At 33.8% G+C, this 18228-nt stretch overlaps 2 protein-coding genes across 2 annotated transcripts; one reads left to right on the top strand and one right to left on the bottom strand.

Moving 5' to 3' along the window:
* Positions 1–1888: 1888 nt before the first annotated feature.
* On the bottom strand, positions 1889–6316 carry LOC110738397 (reactive oxygen species modulator 1-like). Its single transcript, XM_021918777.1, has 3 exons — positions 6158–6316; positions 5188–5225; positions 1889–2239 (listed from the first exon to the last, which is right to left on the bottom strand). Exons 1-3 carry the CDS (start codon positions 6228–6230, stop codon positions 2126–2128), a joined length of 225 nt encoding a protein of 74 aa, XP_021774469.1. The 5' UTR covers positions 6231–6316; the 3' UTR covers positions 1889–2125.
* A 3908-nt stretch (positions 6317–10224) lies between these two features.
* On the top strand, positions 10225–17234 carry LOC110738396 (F-box protein At3g54460-like). The gene is made up of 9 exons (XM_021918776.1): positions 10225–10988; positions 11318–13861; positions 13949–14162; positions 14287–14544; positions 14632–14691; positions 14855–14985; positions 16167–16281; positions 16626–16768; positions 17030–17234. The coding sequence occupies exons 1-8, from the start codon at positions 10456–10458 to the stop codon at positions 16764–16766; spliced, it is 3996 nt and encodes a 1331-aa protein (XP_021774468.1). The 5' UTR covers positions 10225–10455; the 3' UTR covers positions 16767–16768; positions 17030–17234.
* Positions 17235–18228: the final 994 nt, after the last annotated feature.

Raw genomic sequence — 18228 nt, 5'->3', positions numbered from 1 at the left:
TTCACATGTTTGTTTTGACTAGAGTAATCTAATTGAGTTAACATTGAATCGTGAAAATATTGACATATCATGCTAGGAAAATTTATTTACTCCCGTAATCCCAAGTGCACCTCAATAACAAAGCAGTGGTTCAAATTTTTAATGGCTCGGATGATTATGGGGGAGAATGTTTCCATGATATTGCTCATTGCTAGAAGCTACTTGCTAAACTAGAATGGGAGGTTGAGGTAAAGCATATTTATCAAGGAGGTAATCGTGCCACTAATTGGTTAGCAAACCAAGGAGATAATCTAAACAACGACATTGAGTTGATTCAAGTTTCACTCCTAACTCTAAGGCGTATTATTGATTATTCATAATGATGTTGTAGGTGTGGCTATGCCACATTTTATTCCTTCCTAGTTTATATCTTTTTGTTTTTTTGGGGCCTAGCCCCTTGTTTGCATCAAAAAAAAAAATCCCATTAATTAACTTGTATTAGTTTTGAATTTTTCAAGGGAATTAAAGAATGAGAAGATTCCCAATGTTGCACGTTTCTTAGAAACAAAAAAGTAAAAAAAAAATTATTTTTGTAAGGAGCCTAGTTTATCATCTTGAAAAACATAATTTCTACAAAGAATAAAATTGTAATATCACATGCTAAACCGCTACTTACCCCAAAATCGATATTTTAAATAGCGGCTGGAAGAGGAGGGCAAAACCGTCATCTCAAGTAGCGGTATTACTAGGAACAATACCAAAAATTATGTATTTGTTTACAATTTTCATTGATAAACACTACCATTTATCAAGGAGGGTTTTCTTTCTTTTTTCTTCTTTTTTTGTCTGTGAAAAGAGGAAAAAACCAAAAACATTGATTTGAAATTTAACTAATATAAACATTGATTTGAAATTTAGGTTGATTTATTAGTTTTTTTCAAGAAAATTGATAAAAAAAAATTAGAAAAAAAAAAAAAAAAAAAAATCGTTCTTTTTGGTTTCTCCTTCATCAATATTTTGTTTTGCTTTTCTCCCATCTAGAATCAAGCATGTTTTTATTTCATCCCTATCTTTATCGCTCTTATTTATGTCGCAATTTCTTGATCGTTAATATGCTCCTTCGATCCTTTCCCTCTTCATTTTATTTTTATGGGGCAGAGCTTAAAGTTTAATATGCACTATGAAAACTGTTATTCCAGATCTTATTTATATTCTATGATTTTTTTATTCTATATTAATTTGGCTTAATCCTTTAAAATCTAAAGGAAGAGAGAATGATTTCAAAAAAAAAATCATGAATCAAAATACTGAAGGAGAAACTAATTCAAAGAATAATAATCAAGATAATATAATGACTACAATTTTATTGTAGCCACTTAAGAGCTTTCAATAAATTATAATACGGAGTTTGTGCAAAAAAAGGTTACAAGAATGATATTATAATATCTTTTGGGGTATAATTGTCCAAAATCATATGTAATCCCTCTGTCCCCAAATGTTTGTCACATTTTATAAATTTGGGTCAAATTTTAATAAATTAACCATAAATTCCCGTTAATATATAGACATTTTAAAACATGTCTTAAAAACCGTGAAAAATTAAATGTAACAAACATTTGGAAACGGAGGGAGTAAAGATTCACGACACCTAACACATTTGATTTTTCCCGTGAAAAATCAAATGTAAGTATATGGTATGGGTAGAGTGATAGTTTAATCTAGATTGAGTGATTTAGTCAACTAAGGTTTTGTCAAGACAAATTGAGTTTTTAATGGGCGACTTCAGATTTTGATCCAATTTTTCATTTTGACATCTCAGGATTTGATATTTACTGTATTTGTTACCCTACTACTCTTCAACATATTTTGACATATATTTACGAATGCCAATCCTAATTTGGAAACATAATAGAAGAAGCCTCATATTTTCCCACAATGTAAAAATTAAAAAATAATTTTGACATTATTCATAACGCAATTTTGTACTTCCCCTTAACTTAATTCATCGATTCAACAGTCATCACCGCAGCCATAGGTCACAAAACAGAAACCACATTCTTGGAGCAGTATCGGTCATGACACTGTCCTTGAAAGTTACAGGAAATTCCATATGGATACAAAATCTAGAAGATAACTAGACAGACGATCAATATGACTTTCCACAATGTATTAAGCTTCCACAACCAAGAAAGAGGCCGAATATTGCAGCACTACCAACAGTTGTTTGACCAATGTGCCTGATCTTTAGTAGTCCTGGAATCTGCATGGTTCAATCAATTCTAACTGAGCTTGTGAAACAAGATCGAGAGTTCAATAAACAGTAAAAAATAACCTAAAATTTCAAAGCGAAAAACTTCACAGCAAAGTCAATACTCATTATCAAGTCTCTCTACGCATTAAGCAATACTGCAAATTATAGATAACAAGATAGGCTGAAGTCCGATTATGTTTCTTCGTCAACAGGAAATATAGGCTATGAATTCTGACATTAAACAAAACCAGGATCCAGACATAATGCTTTCACCAAGCATTTATAAGTAGTGATCAACCTTATAACGTTTGGCCTGTTCTGTTTCATAATAATCACTATGGATTCTTTACCATTGTAAATAAAAGCCAAAATCCTAAAAAAACGCTTTCAACGAGTAATTAAATCTAGCTATCAACTCACTGTTACAAATATTAAATTGTCTTGTTTCATAACATAATTGGACAATTTCTAAAGTTAGTAGTTAGTTATTTACTGCGGACAATCACAATTCTATCAGAATTCAACCTCCACAACAAAGACCTCATAAGAATTTCTCATGCAGATCCTTAATAAGTTCATTGAGATTCAACAAAATTCAATCACCACCAATAATCTCAACTGGACACAAAAATAAAATATTAGAACGCCTCATCTCACTCCCTCAACAACTACTATGAAGTCCCTCAGCCAATGACTTCCAAAAATGCCGGATAAGTCGATGATGAACTGGCAAAATCACTGCCGAGAGATGTTCACACAAGTGAGACAAGCCTATCCTCCAGCTACTAGCAGTATTGTTAATGTCAAACTCATTAAAGCATCCAGACTTTACTTTGCTCCTAATTACATGTCTTTAACTAGGATTTTGTTCATCCATTAAAATAAGGCTTCAAATTGAGATTGCCAAAATTTTAAAGGTGTACGCAACTCAATGCAGTAGCAACCATGCTCCTAACGGCAACTCTATGACAGGTTTACAAGTGGCTCCTGCTAGAACATAAAACTAACAATCACTTAACTTACATACTATCATACTGATATTGAACTTGTACAGTTGTACCAATTCATTGTTACAACACCTTTCACAGAAGAAATGGCCAATACATTGCAATTAAACATTAAAATAATCAATCAATCAAAGTCTTAATCCCATAAGTGGGGTCGGCTACATGAACCAAATTTGATTATTCCGTGTAGTCATCGACAAAAATCTTCCTCCTCCATCCCTTACGATCCAATGCATCATCCTCATGCAAATCCATATACTTCATATCCTTCATAACTCCTTCTAACCAAGTCATTTTCGGTCCATAAAAATAATAATTAAAAAAAAAAAAACTGACATGAGGTTCTAGTTCCTACTAGATCAGTGCTCCAACTCCATTCCCACCTCCTCAACAATCAAAAAGTATTACATTGACTAATATTTTCACTGACTGGAAAATAAATCCTCAATTTTAGACTAATTATATCATCAATAGATCTACACTTACTAGTCACTAACCTACAGAATACTGATAACAATGAGAGCTAGGATCTCTAAAGGTAAATATACTTAACTAAGAGCTTAGCTGCATTGATGACCAACACCATGTGTTATAAGATATCAACAACTCCACCTTCATTTATCCACCGAGGTCCAGTTTGGTTTTATGGGAAGTTAACTTGCCAATTTATCATGGAAGTAAGCTGTTAACATATTTTTTGAGGAGTTGAGTGATCTAGCAAGTTAGGTTTGTGATTAACTTTACAAATGATATATCTTGCAATTTTATACCCTCAAAAAAGTTGTCTTCATGAATCTTCAATAATATCACTCCTCTGGTACAATCTTTTTCATCTTCTTGATCCTCCCCAACTTCTTCATTTACTCAGCTGACAGCAAAATAAGAGGAAAATTTTGAACACTACTAGAGCTACATCAGCCATATGTAGCCCAACTCACAAAAAGAGAGGGTAGACAAGCAATCTGCCCACCATCTATCCACCTTTATATTATTTCTTGAGACAATATTATTACCCTAGTCAATTGGTTACACAAATAATGGCTTTATTTCCTCAATTTGGGATCTAAGTAGTAAATTGTGATAAGCAAGGTAAGAAGAGTGACTGCCCCGACCTCCAAAGGTCAGATGACACAAGTTAAATGAACTTAAACCAGCTTTTTTGCATGTTCAAAAGCTAAATTGCACCGAAACAGACAAGCCAGAAGAGTCTAAGTCAAACCAATTGCTAACTAACATTGCTTGAAAGTAGAAAGCAATACAAAATAAAAATCATATGCAATGGTTAGAAGAATTTGATGTAAAGAACATTACCACGGATAGTTGCGTGCCTAACTTATTAAAATGGTGACTAACTATGGTAATATAAGTTATACTGACAAAGAGTGGAGAGTTGAAAAAAGGTGACAAGTCTAACCACCATGTAACAGGTGGCAACAATGAAAAACCCAACCAACCAAACAGGAAACACTCAAGAACTACGGGCAAATTGATTGTACCAATAATAGAGGGAAATCAGTGGGAAACATAAAATTTAAGTGGAAACAAAACCAAAGATTACCAAGAAGAATATAACAAAAGAATAAAACAGCCATTAATTATAAAACAAATCATGAAATCTAGTCAAAGGAAGATCCAATAGAAAAAAAAGAGAGAGAGAGAGAGAAATAAAAATAAATAAAAAATAAAAAGGCAATCCAAATACTGACAGTATTTCTTAAGTAATGAAACAACCATAAGAAATTTGTACCCCAAAAAGATCCAAAATTATGTGATTCTGCATGTGCAATATATGGTTAGCAGAAAGAGAACTTCTATTCAATGAAGGAATACAATGTCATTTAGGATTTGACATCCGACTCAAATTAGCCACACTGAGTTTTTATAATATGCAACAGTCCTGTCTCTCAAAACAAAAAACGTTAAAGCATAGAGCCAGAAATCAGAATATACCTTGTTTCGTACGGCATCAAAAGTTCCATAAACAGCACCTACACATAATACATTCTACTTAGTGAAATGATTGAATGGCTCCAAATTCATGAATGGATCACAAATACACATAATGCACTTCAAATCTTTGAGCCCTTCTAAAAAAAACCAAAATCAGTTACATACCAGAAATGATATTCTTTGGATTTCAATCAAATTAATGCATGATCCTACAATCCAAGAGTGTGGCAAACCAGATGCCATATTCAGCTATGTCTAGGCCTAAGTTTCTATACACTACAAACCAATACTAAAAGAATCCTCAACCACCGAAAATCTGCACATTTTATAAGGCGTGCAAATACAACTTCCGTTTCAACATGCTCAAAATACCTATAATGTCCGAGAAATCCAAGAAAGTCATAGAACAATTATTTCTTGATAGCACCCCATCAAAGATGATTTCCACAAGACAATAATAAGGCCAAGAAAAGTCTAAATCAAACCGTGCTACGAAAACAATTCCGATAACCTTCATAATCTTAGCACAATGCACCCATATATCCTTCCTCTAACTAAGCCAAAAATTACAGATAAAACAAAAAAAATCTCAAACAAAAGAAAATTTAAACCCTTTTCTACAAATAAACCTATGTTGCACTAATTATATATTTATATTAACTAAAATTAATTCATTCATGAAAAGTCATGCGGCATCTAAAAAACAAATTGAAATTAACAAATACATATAAAAACCGAACCCATGTTGCAAAAATTGACCAATAAAAATCACCCCAAAATTAGATTTTCAGTACTCAAGGTTTATTCATTCATTAATTAACCACCCAACAACAACCAATTAAACTTCAAAATCAGACATTAGATTAGGAAACATAAATTAAACAGAGAAAATCAAATTTAAAAACAAAAAAATTGCAGAGTAAAGCCTAGGGTTTAACGAAGTGGAAGAAAGAGAGAGAAGGGGGCATACCGACGGCGCCTCCGACAGCACCGCCGACGGCAACACCAGCGCCAACTCTAGCCAAACAGCTATCTCTCGCCATCTCTTTCTCTCTCCTCTTGTTCTATAATCTCTCTTGTTTACTTTTCACAGGGGGGTTTTATTTTGCGTTGTTTTGGTTAACAGGATTAGGAGGTTTTATTATACGATGAGTATTAGTTTACTTGTTACAAAAGCCAAAACAAATAATTGGTTGTGTTTGGTAAAGAACTTATTTGTAAAATTACGGAGTAGTTTATTTGATTAACATTAGCTTATTGACTATTAAATAAGCTAATTTTTTTTTTAAATAATTAAATAAGCTAATGAAAGGTGTTTAGTGAGAAATTTATTTAAAGAGCTTATTCTACTAAATAAGCTCTTTTTGAAAAGGAGCTTTTTCAATCAAGGAAGCCCTAGTTAATCAATTTGATAAACAAAATTTGTTTATCAAATGGCAATGGTAAATAAAGCAACATAAATGTCCAGTCGGCATGGCATTTCGTAAATATATCAATAATAGTGAGACCCATATTTAATAAAAAGTTGTCGATTTATTTACAATTTTGTCATTTGTTAAACAAATTTTGTTTTTCATATTGATAAATTGGTATTTTTCTGTTTTCAATTAGCTTTTTACCAAATACTTTAAATTAGCTTATTTAATAGTCAATAATCTAATGTTGGCCAAATAAGCTAATTTTTCTCAAATAAGCTATTTACTATACACATCCATAGTATTTTGATTATTATCTTTAAAGTTATTTATTATGAAAAAAAAAAAAAAAATTGGTGTTTATTTTTTTAGTAATTTTACTGTATACTTCATATTACTTTCAGGGTTGTTTGTATTAGTAAAAACATGTTTTGTATGATATGATCATTAATATTCAACAACTTTAAACTATTTAATAGAAAATTAAGATCATTATATTCCATCAAATCGCAAAAAATATACAGTTTTTCAAAATTGAAGTTGATAAAATGTCGTATGATTATTACATAATGGGAAAAATAGTATACTATTAAGCATTCATCTTATACAACTTTACTATGAAGCATATTCTTGTTGGGTAAGAAATCACATTAAATGGTAGCTAAGATGGTAAAACTTATAACATAATGTGGTTTACCTTTGCACATCCAAGGTAATTTTTGCGAGGACAGTACTTTTTTTTGTTTCAGAATAACTTTATTTGTAAATATTGTAACTTTTATTTCCTATCGTGATAACCTTCGATAATTTTAAGATAACTTTATATGATATATACTCGTAGCATACAAAGTTTATAGTATACCTAGGAGAAAACCATGAGAATACGTTGCAACTAAAATTGGGCATGGGTTGGGCTATGAATGCTTGTCTATGTGTTGTGCACTTGTTGTGCTTGTGCTTGTGCTAGCATGCCTAATGCTTACGTGGGTTGTGCTTGGACGATCCAAGAAAAAGTCATTTTGTGTGTCGAAACCGTGCCGTTTTTATGAGTTGCCTACGGAAAGTAGACTTCGGCCTTGTTCTTTTGAGATTCTGGGCAGAGCACAGCAGGATTCAGCAGAGCAGAGCAGAGCAAATTTCATTATTATTATTATTATCGTATTATTATTATCGCATTATTATTATAATCATTATATATTATTACTATTATTATTATTATCACTATTATTATTATCGCATTATTATTATAATCATTATATATTATTACTAAATATTAATTATGTATTATTATTAAATATTAATTATGTATTATTATTAAATATTAATTATTTATCATTATGATTATTATTAAAAATTAAAAATTATTATCTTTAAATATTAGTTATTATCTTTAAAATATAATTTTTATTATTAAAAATCAATTATTAATATAATTATCATTATTATTATTACTATTATTATTATTAATTATTTATTATTATTATTATTATTAAATATTTATTATTATTATTATAATAATTCAATATTAATTATTATTTTTAAGCAGAGCAGAGTAGCTCTTAGGAGCAGGGTCTTCTTTGACTATTTTTATATATTTTATACAAATTGGTTTAAAATAAATGGGCTGACACATGATCCAATCGTTGTGCTCATGCCAATAATGATGTCCACCATTAGCCTCTCGTACTATTTTGGGCTAGTGGTGGTTTCATTTTATATTAGGCTATTTTCACGTTACAAATTTTTGTCTAGATCCTAGTGTAGGAAAAAATGCATGTACCCCCATCCTAATGAGTAATGACCATACAATACGCATCTCAAGTCTGCAACTCCGCATCACCGCACTTCACACACACCCACACTCTACGTGCCCTACTACTCCTGCCAACGGACACCACCCCCTGTCCTACAACAATCACAACAGCAGCTGCAAATCAGAGCAATTTAGACAAGATGTCGAGTATAGTAGATTATCTGGAGTATTATTATTATTACTATAATTAGCAGCTAGGGTTTCGAGGGTAGGAGCGTCGGTCGGCTGTTTTACAAGGAAGGGGTGAGTTTTTAGGGTTTTTGAGGGAGTGGATGAGTTTTTCGGGGGAGGAGATCTTCGGCGAGGGACGGGGAGCTCCGACAATGGGCGGGGAGCTCCGGCGAGGGTCGGTGGTGGTGCGGCGATGGTGGCTGGGTGGTGGGGATAGGGTAGGATGGTGGTGGCTGGTTTGGATATGGTGGTGTTATGATAGCTAAGGAAAGAGAATGGAAAAACCTAGGAGGGGGGGGGGGATGAAGATGGAAGGATTTGGGTTAATGGAGAGGGTAAAAGGAATGGGAAAAAATGCTAAACAAACAACAAGAAAGGAAATCAGGACAGTTACTTCTCCTTTAAAAGGAACGTCTTTCAATATATAGTATAGATTTAGGATTAATTAAATTACTAGTCCAAACTTTACCGAATAACAAATATTAACTTTTAATTTGCAAAATAAGTAGTAATAATTGATAATTTATGCTTAAATTCAATAAATCAAATTGATAAATTGCCTTTAATTTTAGATATTATGATTTGAATATTATTCCTTTTAGAAATGAATATGAATCTTATTTAAAATGAACATTTATAATATATGAAAATTACTAGCCAAATTTTATTGAATAACTATTTTAATTAACGAAATATGTGATATTAATTGATATAATCAATTCCATAAACAAATTGACAACTTGTATTTAATTTTAGTAATTATAATTTGAATATTATTATTGTTTTTATAAATGAGCAAAATGATTTTTATTTAAAATGAACATTTATAATAGATTAAATATACTATCCAAAAGTCACCGAGTAACATTTGCAATTGAAAAAAAAGTAATATTAATTGATAATTGATGCTTTAACTATATAAATCAAATTACTATAAGATGAATATTAATCCTTTTACAAATGAACATAGAGTTCAACTATAATGAATATTTACAATAGAATTAAAAAAAATATACTACAATACTTAATTATTTTCATTTGAGAATCGCTACAAATCTCCTCTTTCCTCTTTCTTGATAATGGGAAAGAAAAAATAAGGTAGTTATGCTTATGATAACATTTAATTAGAAAGAGACGGACAAAGATTCAGAAAATGCCTAGTATTTAGAGATAGAAAATCATAGAGGGACAAAGATTCATGGGAAATATCAATGAGGTTTGACGTTGATTAAATTTCTCATGAAAATGCCTAGTAGAAAATTAAATTACATACTTTAAGTCAAGCATACATCATTCATCTCTATCACTGCCGGCTTCAAAGTGCCCCTATGTCAAAGGAGAGAAAAACATGTATCCCAACGTTAATTAGATTACCGAGGCAAAGCGGTGAGAGTAGTTTTGGGAGAAATCATTGCGGATCATTACTTGTGACTTTCTGAAATCCTGAGCAATTTCGTTGATTTTATGAAATTTTGTCATTTTGGTGGGTGTAGATAATGGGGGTAGAAACGCACTGTTTAGAAGAGGGTTGTAGGTATAGATGCCTAATCTTGGGTCTAGGAATGCCAAACGAACCCTATAAAACAGGTTTTCTATTTAGTTGGACTGTTTGAAAAAATCCAAGAAATTTTACAAAACTATAAAACCCGAAAAACCAAAAACAGAAAATAGAAACCCCACCTTTCTCTGTCTCTCCTCAACTCCGAAAGATAAAACTTCCGTTGCAGAGTATGAAGCTATAAACCATAACTTTCCAATTTCAATGGAAATTCATCTACTTTCCTAAATTAATTCCTTCAATTTTTCGATTTTCGAGAATTATCATCTTTTCCATTATTTCATTCAATTCGAGCTTCGAATTGCTGCATCATGGAGGTCGAGGAATCCTCAATTCCTCCCAATCACAAACTATGCGGATTCCTAACAACAGTTCTATCATCAATCAACCCCCAATCAAAAACCCTAGAATTCGGCAATCATCTCCAATTCTTCTCCCACAAATCTGAATTCGGATTCATATCAAATTCCGGCGTAATTCTCTCTCCTATCCCTTATTCCGGCCACCGCATTGATGCCGATGATTCGAATTTGTCGCCGGAAACGACGTCGGCGAAGAAGAGGAAGGGAAAATTGAAGCACGCTAAGAGTCCGAAGAAGAATGGGAGTGTGAATGGGAATGGAATTGTGAGTGTTGTTTATCAATTGAAGACATTGATGAAATGTAATTGCTTGAAAATTGTTGCCAGAATTGTTGGACTATCGATTCGAGAAGAAGATAAGGATGACGGTTGTGAAATTAGGGTTGCGGTTTTGGTTGATGTGTATCTTCCGATTGAATTGGAGTTTGGTTGGCAGTTTCCTAAGTCTACCACTACTGCTGCTTCTCTCTTTCGCCATTTGAGGTTCGTGTTTATAAGTTGAACTCTATGTTCATTTGTAAAAGAATATTGTTCTTTATTGTATCGTGCTTATTGTGAGTGTGTATCTCTTACAATTTTCGATGCACGTATTGTTTTACGCTCTTAAATTTTTGATTGACTGTTCTTTTGAGTTTCGAGGCCTTACCATGCTTGTTGAGTAGCCTTAATTCTGAATGGCTAAGCTATTTGACTCTTTTCTTTGACTGGAAAATTGAGTTAATTTACATTTTCACTAGATGATATACTTTGTGCTGAATTTCAATATTTTAAGCACGGATGATTTCAATACTTAAGTTAGTTATTTTTTGTAGTTGTGATTGGCGGGAACGGACTTTGATTCTAAAGGATGGCTATTGTAATGATGTGGTTGGAGACATTAAGGGTTTATGGAATCTATCTGACTGTCATGTTATTGGATGTAAGCAGCATTCTGATATTTCTGATTCTTCTAAGAAAAAGGGATTTGAGTTTCATGAGATTTTTAAGAGCTTGCCTAGTTTGTCTGGTGACGTGAAAACATATTCTTCAAGAATAATGCCTGAGGATATGGCTTCTGTATCTGGCATTTGGGATCTAACAGATGATATTGTGGAAAAGATTATCTCTCTTCTGCGTCCGATAGATATTGTGAGGGTTTCTGCTACATGTCGTCATTTGAGGATCTTGTCTGTATCGATTATGCCATGTATAAAGCTTAAGCTTTTTCCACATCAGCAAGCTGCTGTTGAGTGGATGGTGCAACGTGAGCGGAAAGTTGCTAATTTACGTCATCCTCTGTATTTGGAGTTCTTAACTGAAGATGGTTTTGCGTTTTACATTAATATTGTGTCTGGTGAAATAGTCACGGGATTTGCTCCAACAATTAAGGATTTCTGTGGCGGAATGTTTTGTGATGAACCTGGACTTGGTAAAACTATTACTGCTCTTTCACTTATTCTGAAGACCCAAGGAACACTGGCTGATCCTCCTGAAGGTGCTGAAACAATTTGGTGCTCACATAATGGTGATAAAAAATATGGCTACTATGAGTGCAGTACTGGCAGTAGATACACTAATGTAGTTGTTCCATCCTCGGAACAAAAAAGTGCGATTCAGGGTGAACGAAGAGGCCAGTTTTCTCCTGATGAACTAATTCCAAAGAATCAATTTACTCCAAAGAGGGCTAGTTCTGGTGGGCAGAGTACATCATCCATGGCTCAAGCATCATCTGTGCTTTCACCCTCGACACCGACAACTTGCTTTGTTCCCTGCACCAGGAGTTTGAATCGTGTTAAGAGAAATCTTATGCATACATATGAAAAAACTTCCTCTTATCCTGAAGATAATAATACAGGTTCAGGCAAAAGACATAGAACTTCATATCCTTCTCCAATTGCTAGCAAGAGGCGGAGGAAAGTTTCGGAGGATCAGTCTGTGATATCTAATGAAACTTGGATTCAGTGTGATGCTTGTCAGAAATGGCGTAGACTTTCAGATGAAAGTTTAGCTGATTCCACAACTGCATGGTTTTGTAGTTTGAACTCTGACTTTTTGTATCAGAGTTGTGATGCTCCTGAAGAGTCATGGGATTACCAGCAACCTGTTACTTATTTGCCTGGATTTTACGGCAAAGATTCTACTGGAGAATTGCCTCAAAATGTGGCGTTCTTCACTAGTGTGTTAAAGAAGCATTATGCTTTACTCAATTGTCAGACCAAGAAGTCCTTAAAATGGCTTGCTAAACTTCCATATGACAAACTCTTGGATATGGAGACCGTTGGATTGGCTCATCATGGTCAGCTGACTTCAAAACAGGCTAATGTATTCAGTAAAATATTTCAAGAATTTGGTCTTGTGAGGAGGGTGGTGCAGGGTGCTTATCGGTGGTTTTACCCCAAAGCCCTAAAAAATCTGGTCTTTGATTTGCCTGCTCTCCGAATTGCTCTTTGTGAGCGGTTAGACTCATTCAGGATGTACTTGTCACGGGCAACACTCATTATTGTTCCATCAAATTTGGTTGATCACTGGAATTCGCAGATTCAGAAGCATGTGAAACCCGGGCAATTGCGAGTATATGCCTGGACAGATCTTAAGGAAAAGAAGCCTTCTGTTCACAACCTTGCATGGGATTATGATGTTGTCATAACAACCTTTAGCCGGCTCAGTGCTGAGTGGAAACCGAGTAAGAGAAGTGTCTTGATGCAAATTCATTGGATGAGGATCATACTGGATGAGGGACACACTCTGGGAAGCATAAACTTGACCAATAAAATGCAAATGGCTGTTTCCCTGAGTGCTTCAAATCGTTGGATATTAACGGGAACTCCTACTCCAAATACTCCCAGTGGTCAGATTTCTCATATTCAACCTATGTTGAAATTTCTTCATGATGAAGTATATGGAGAAAGTTGCAAGAACTGGGAAGCTGGCATCCTGAAGCCTTTTGAGGCACAGATGGAGGAGGGTAAATTGCGTTTATTGCAACTATTGGAAAGGTGTATGATTAGTGCTCGTAAAGCGGACTTACGATGCATCCCTCCTTGTATTAAGAAAACAACTTTTCTTGAATTTACAGAGGAACATGCAAAAACTTATAATGAACTCGTTGTTACAGTTCGGCGAAACATTTTAATGGCAGATTGGAATGATCCTTCTCATGTTCAAAGTTTGCTGAACCCGAAGCATTGGAAATCCAGGACTAATACTATAAGAAATGTTAGGCTTTCTTGTTGCGTGGCTGGGCATATGAAAGTATCACATGCTGGTCATGATATTCAAGAAACAATGGATATCTTAGTTCAAAATGGTCTTGATCTTCTTTCAGAGGAATATTCTCGTATACGATACAACCTTTCATATGGTGGTAACTGCCAGAGGTAACAGTTTGCTTTTGATCTGTATTAATATTAAATTTAAAGTTATATTTAGGCTGATCTATATTTTAATTTTTTCCCCTTGTGTAGATGCAATGAATGGTGCCGCCTGCCTATTGTTACACCATGTAGGCATCTTTTATGTCTTGATTGTGTTGCTTTGGATAGTGAAAGATGTGTTTTCCCTGGTTGTGGCTATTTGTATGAGATGGAGAGTCCTGAGATACGAAGTAGACAAGAAAACCCAAATCCAAAGTGGCCTGTCCCAAAAGATCTCATTGAGTTACAACCTTCATATAAGCAGGCAAGTATTAAAATATTTAAAGTCTATGATCATTGATATTTCAAGTGAATCTTATTTAAAATATCGTCACTTCTCTTTTTATTTCAATTGGATGTTATTAGAAGTCATACTTCTCTTTGTGCAGGATAGCTGGGATCCAGACTGGGAATCAACTTCTAGTAGTAAAGTCACATACCTTGTTCAGAGGCTTAAAGAAATTCAAGGTGCTAATAGACAAAAGGATAGCTCCATGACTGAGGAAAATTATGCAGAAAGACCTTGTGACTTCATTTTATCTCAAGGACCGTGTTGCAAACCAAGCATTGGTTCTTCTGAGGCTCCTGCTGAGAAAGTTATTGTATTTTCCCAGTTTCTTGAGCACATAAATGTAATTGAACACCAGGTATAAGTTGTGATATGTGTGCATCTTGTGTAGTTTATGATTTGATGAATAAAGATGATCATTTTACCCTTTTTTCTTTGGTCTCAGCTGGCTATTGCTGATATCAAATTTGCAGGATTGTATAATCCTTTGAATGTCTTTAAAAAGGTATTAATATTCATCTTTTACTGTTACCCCAGTCCCAAAACATTGTCAAATTGTGCATTTTGTATATGTCCCTTTGAGTCTGTTATATTGGGATAAGTTAAAGGATGGTCTCCTTATAATGTTTTCTTTTCTTTTTTTTTTCTTTTTTTTTTTTTTTTTGCAGAAGAAGGCACTCACCAGCTTTCAATATGATCAAAACTGTATGGTGCTTGTGATGGATGGAAGTGCTGCACTAGGTCTAGATTTTAGCTTTGTTACCCATGTGTTTCTAATGGAGCCAATTTGGGATCTAAGGTAAATTTCTTTTTATGTTAAAAAGTCTGTTTGGTTAAGTTTTCAGAATCAAGCAATTAGTTTTATACTTTTCTCTGTTGTTACTTGTGTTTTTTTTAACCATTACAAGCATCATTGGCTAATGCTCTGTTTTTTTTTTTTTTTTTTTTCAATTATTTTGTTATTGTTATTGTTATGGTTATGGCTATGGCTATGGTTATCGTTATGGTTATGGTTATGGTTATTGTTATGGTTATGGTTTTTGGTCTTGGTGTTGTTGTTGTGCCTTTATTTTATTGTTTATACTCCATAGCCTTGTTGATTTGCCTATCTCAATGTTCAGCTGCTGTGTACACATTTGATTTATCTCGCTAGGCTATAATAGGCTTAGTGATACGGGATGGGGGAGGGTGGGAAGAGAAATGGTAGTGGAAGAAGTGAAGGTGAGAGGGAAATGAACGTAATCTTTGATGTCTTACGGGTTTGTTTGATCTTGAATTTGTCCAATATATCAGAGGTAATTAAAGGATTTCAACATGTTTTACTCCTGTCTTGATTGATCTTCTTAATCACTTTGGGCATAGATTTTGTGAAGAACCATTCTTAAGTAGCTTTATTGAGGTGACTTTGTGCATTGATGGCGCAGAGTGAAAGTCACAGATTGCCAATATGCATGTTCATATTGAAGGAAGAGCCATTTAAACTAGCTATATGTAGATGTGCTGTTATGGCACTTAGTGAAAGTTGCAGATTGCCAAAGAGTACAGTCAATTTGGAGTGTGCAAAATAGAAAGTAGGCCTATTTTTCTTGAACCAGGGGTGTGATTTTATTATTTTGTGCATTATCTCAACCGTAAATCTTGTAACTTAAGGAGTAGCTGTTTAGGTAGGTCAAGCTTTACAAAAGTGCCCAACTCCTTGTCCAGTTTCCCTTTGTCTATCTTTTTGGTAAATTTTGTTACAAAGCGGTAAAACTTTGAAGCTGTTGTACAGAAGAAACCAGAAATTTTCTTGATTTTTTAATTGAGTAAAGCATAGACCCTGATATTCTAGATACATATGCCCGTATACAGTAGGGATTGTTTTTTTTTGATTTTTTTTTATTATTATTATTATTATTATTATTATTTTTTATTGGATATTCGTTATTGTTTATCCCATTTCTTGGTGCAATTAATAGTCTTCATTGTATATTGTTGCAGTATGGAGGATCAAGTGATTAGTCGTGCTCATCGTATGGGTGCAGTGCGTCCTATTCATGTTGAGACCTTAGTGATGCGTGGTACTATCGAAGAGCAAATGCTGGAGTTCTTGCAGGTCAATACCCTCACCCCTTTCTAGGAAGCACCTTCACTGTACAAATTTAGGTTTCCATTCTCTAAATGGTCATTGTGTGGGCACAGTTTGATGTTGTTCATACTACCAACATGCAACTTTAGTTTGCTTAAATATCTTGCATAAGTACAGCTTTCTTTCCCTAGAATTTCAATATTACAGATCAGAGTTTGTGTATGTTGTTTGTGGCCTTTGTGCACGTCTTTTCTTACCTAGAATTTCCTCCCATAATGCAATAGCATTTCATAAGCATATATTTTTTAGGGTTGTCCATCATATACTTCATTGTTCAATGAACTTACCTAATTTGCTTAACTATCTTGCAGAATGCTGATGAGTGTAGAAAATTATTGAAGGGAGACCATGAGAAAACTGAACATGAAGGAGCTCGAGCACACCGATCAGTACATAATTTTGCGGAGAAAACTTATTTGGTTCGCTTGAGCATGGTGCGAACAAAGGATTAAAGGTAAGTACGTATATTTTATGAGTTATCTATTGGTCTTCTATTTGTTCCTTTATGCCTTTATCATTGTTATTTGATTTTGTTTGGCTCACATTGTACTTCTCCAAAGCTGAAAACTTATTTGTATGATTGTTATAATCAAAGCTAAAAAAACACATGAATTAAGAGAACTAAATTCTTGATTAAGTAGAGAGAGAGAGAGAGAGAGAGAGAGAGAGAGGGGTAAGCCTATACACTAACGTTGTACTCTTCCATTCATGGTAGGTTCACATGCCCGAGAAGGAGAAAGGAGCTTGGCGATTGTTCCTGATTTAATTGAATTTTTTTTGAAAATTTAGATTTTTTTTTTTTCATATCCAAGACCAGTAATTGAAAATGGTCTTTGGGATTACTTTTATTTTGTAGAGTTTTGATTCTTTTTAGAGCATAATGAAATACTCTTTTCACTCTGATAATTTGATTTATAAAATATCGATTTGTCTTGTAAGATTTTGGTAGTTTGAGAATAATTTTGTAAATAAGATGGCTCTCTGCCTTTATGGCTTTAGGTAAGATGAAATTCTTTTATTTTGTAAATAAGATTCCCCTCTGTTATTATATAGGAAAAATTGATTTTAATAATCTTAACTTTGAACGATTTTCTTTAAATAATCCTAACTTTTGATTATTCTGGAATAATCCCATCTTATATAGGTGTCTTCTTATAATAGTCCAAACTTTTATTTTTGTTACACATAATAGTCTCAAAAGTGATCAGCAAAAGCAACAAAATAACACTTCGGATTATTTTAAGAAGATACCTATATAAGTTCGGATTATTCCATAATAATCAAAAGTAGGGATTATTTAAAGAAAATCGATCAAAGTTGGGATTATTAAAACAAATTTTCCTTATTATATACAAGTATAGAACCTGTGCAATTGCACAGTTTCAAAAGTTCAAGTACTAAATCTTTCAAAATTTAAAACTATAGTTATTAATTGGCAATTTTGTTAATTACTACCTCAAAAACAGAGGCTTTGTGAATTACTACCCCTAAAAAAAAGTTATTAATTATTACCCCTAAAATCGATTAATTCAAGTGATTGCTACCCTTTTCTTTAATCTGCCCTTAATTAGGTTATTTAATCTCTTAATGACATTATTGTCTAGTATAATTATAACTAGTTGTTTTTAAGTCATGATTAATTAAATAAACCCTAACACCACCTCTAAACCACCACTGCACCACCTCCGACAGCCCCCTTACCCCATCCCCACCATCTCCGACAACCCCTTACCCTATCCCCACCATCTCCAGCAGCCCCTTACCCTAACATCCCCTTGCCACTAGGGAGCCAGCTCAGGCCACTAGCCTTAGCCTAGGCCAGCCTCCCTGCCGCCGGGAAGGGGAGGGAGAAGCACAACGAAAAGGAGAGCAAAAGTCTGGCGGCCTCCCAGCCATTCCCCTCCCCTTTTCGAC

The sequence above is a fragment of the Chenopodium quinoa genome, unplaced genomic scaffold (assembly GCF_001683475.1).
Source record: "Chenopodium quinoa cultivar QQ74 unplaced genomic scaffold, ASM168347v1, whole genome shotgun sequence".
Lineage (NCBI taxonomy): Eukaryota > Viridiplantae > Streptophyta > Magnoliopsida > Caryophyllales > Amaranthaceae > Chenopodium > Chenopodium quinoa.
Note: the sequence above shows the minus strand (reverse complement) of the source record. Positions and strands in the feature narration are given on the sequence as shown.

What these genes read in the sequence shown, in the direction of transcription:
- LOC110738397 (XM_021918777.1), bottom strand. Translation starts at nt 6,230, where the DNA reads ATGGCGAGAGATAGCTGTTTGGCTAGAGTTGGCGCTGGTGTTGCCGTC. An exon ending in TGCTGTCGGAGGCGCCGTCG is followed by an intron (nt 5,226 to 6,157) that starts GTATGCCCCCTT and finishes TATTATGTGTAG; the next exon opens with GTGCTGTTTATGGAACTTTT. An exon ending in TTGATGCCGTACGAAACAAG is followed by an intron (nt 2,240 to 5,187) that starts GTATATTCTGAT and finishes TGAACCATGCAG; the next exon opens with ATTCCAGGACTACTAAAGAT.
- LOC110738396 (XM_021918776.1), top strand. Translation starts at nt 10,456, where the DNA reads ATGGAGGTCGAGGAATCCTCAATTCCTCCCAATCACAAACTATGCGGA. An exon ending in TCTCTCTTTCGCCATTTGAG is followed by an intron (nt 10,989 to 11,317) that starts GTTCGTGTTTAT and finishes TATTTTTTGTAG; the next exon opens with TTGTGATTGGCGGGAACGGA. An exon ending in TATGGTGGTAACTGCCAGAG is followed by an intron (nt 13,862 to 13,948) that starts GTAACAGTTTGC and finishes CCCCTTGTGTAG; the next exon opens with ATGCAATGAATGGTGCCGCC.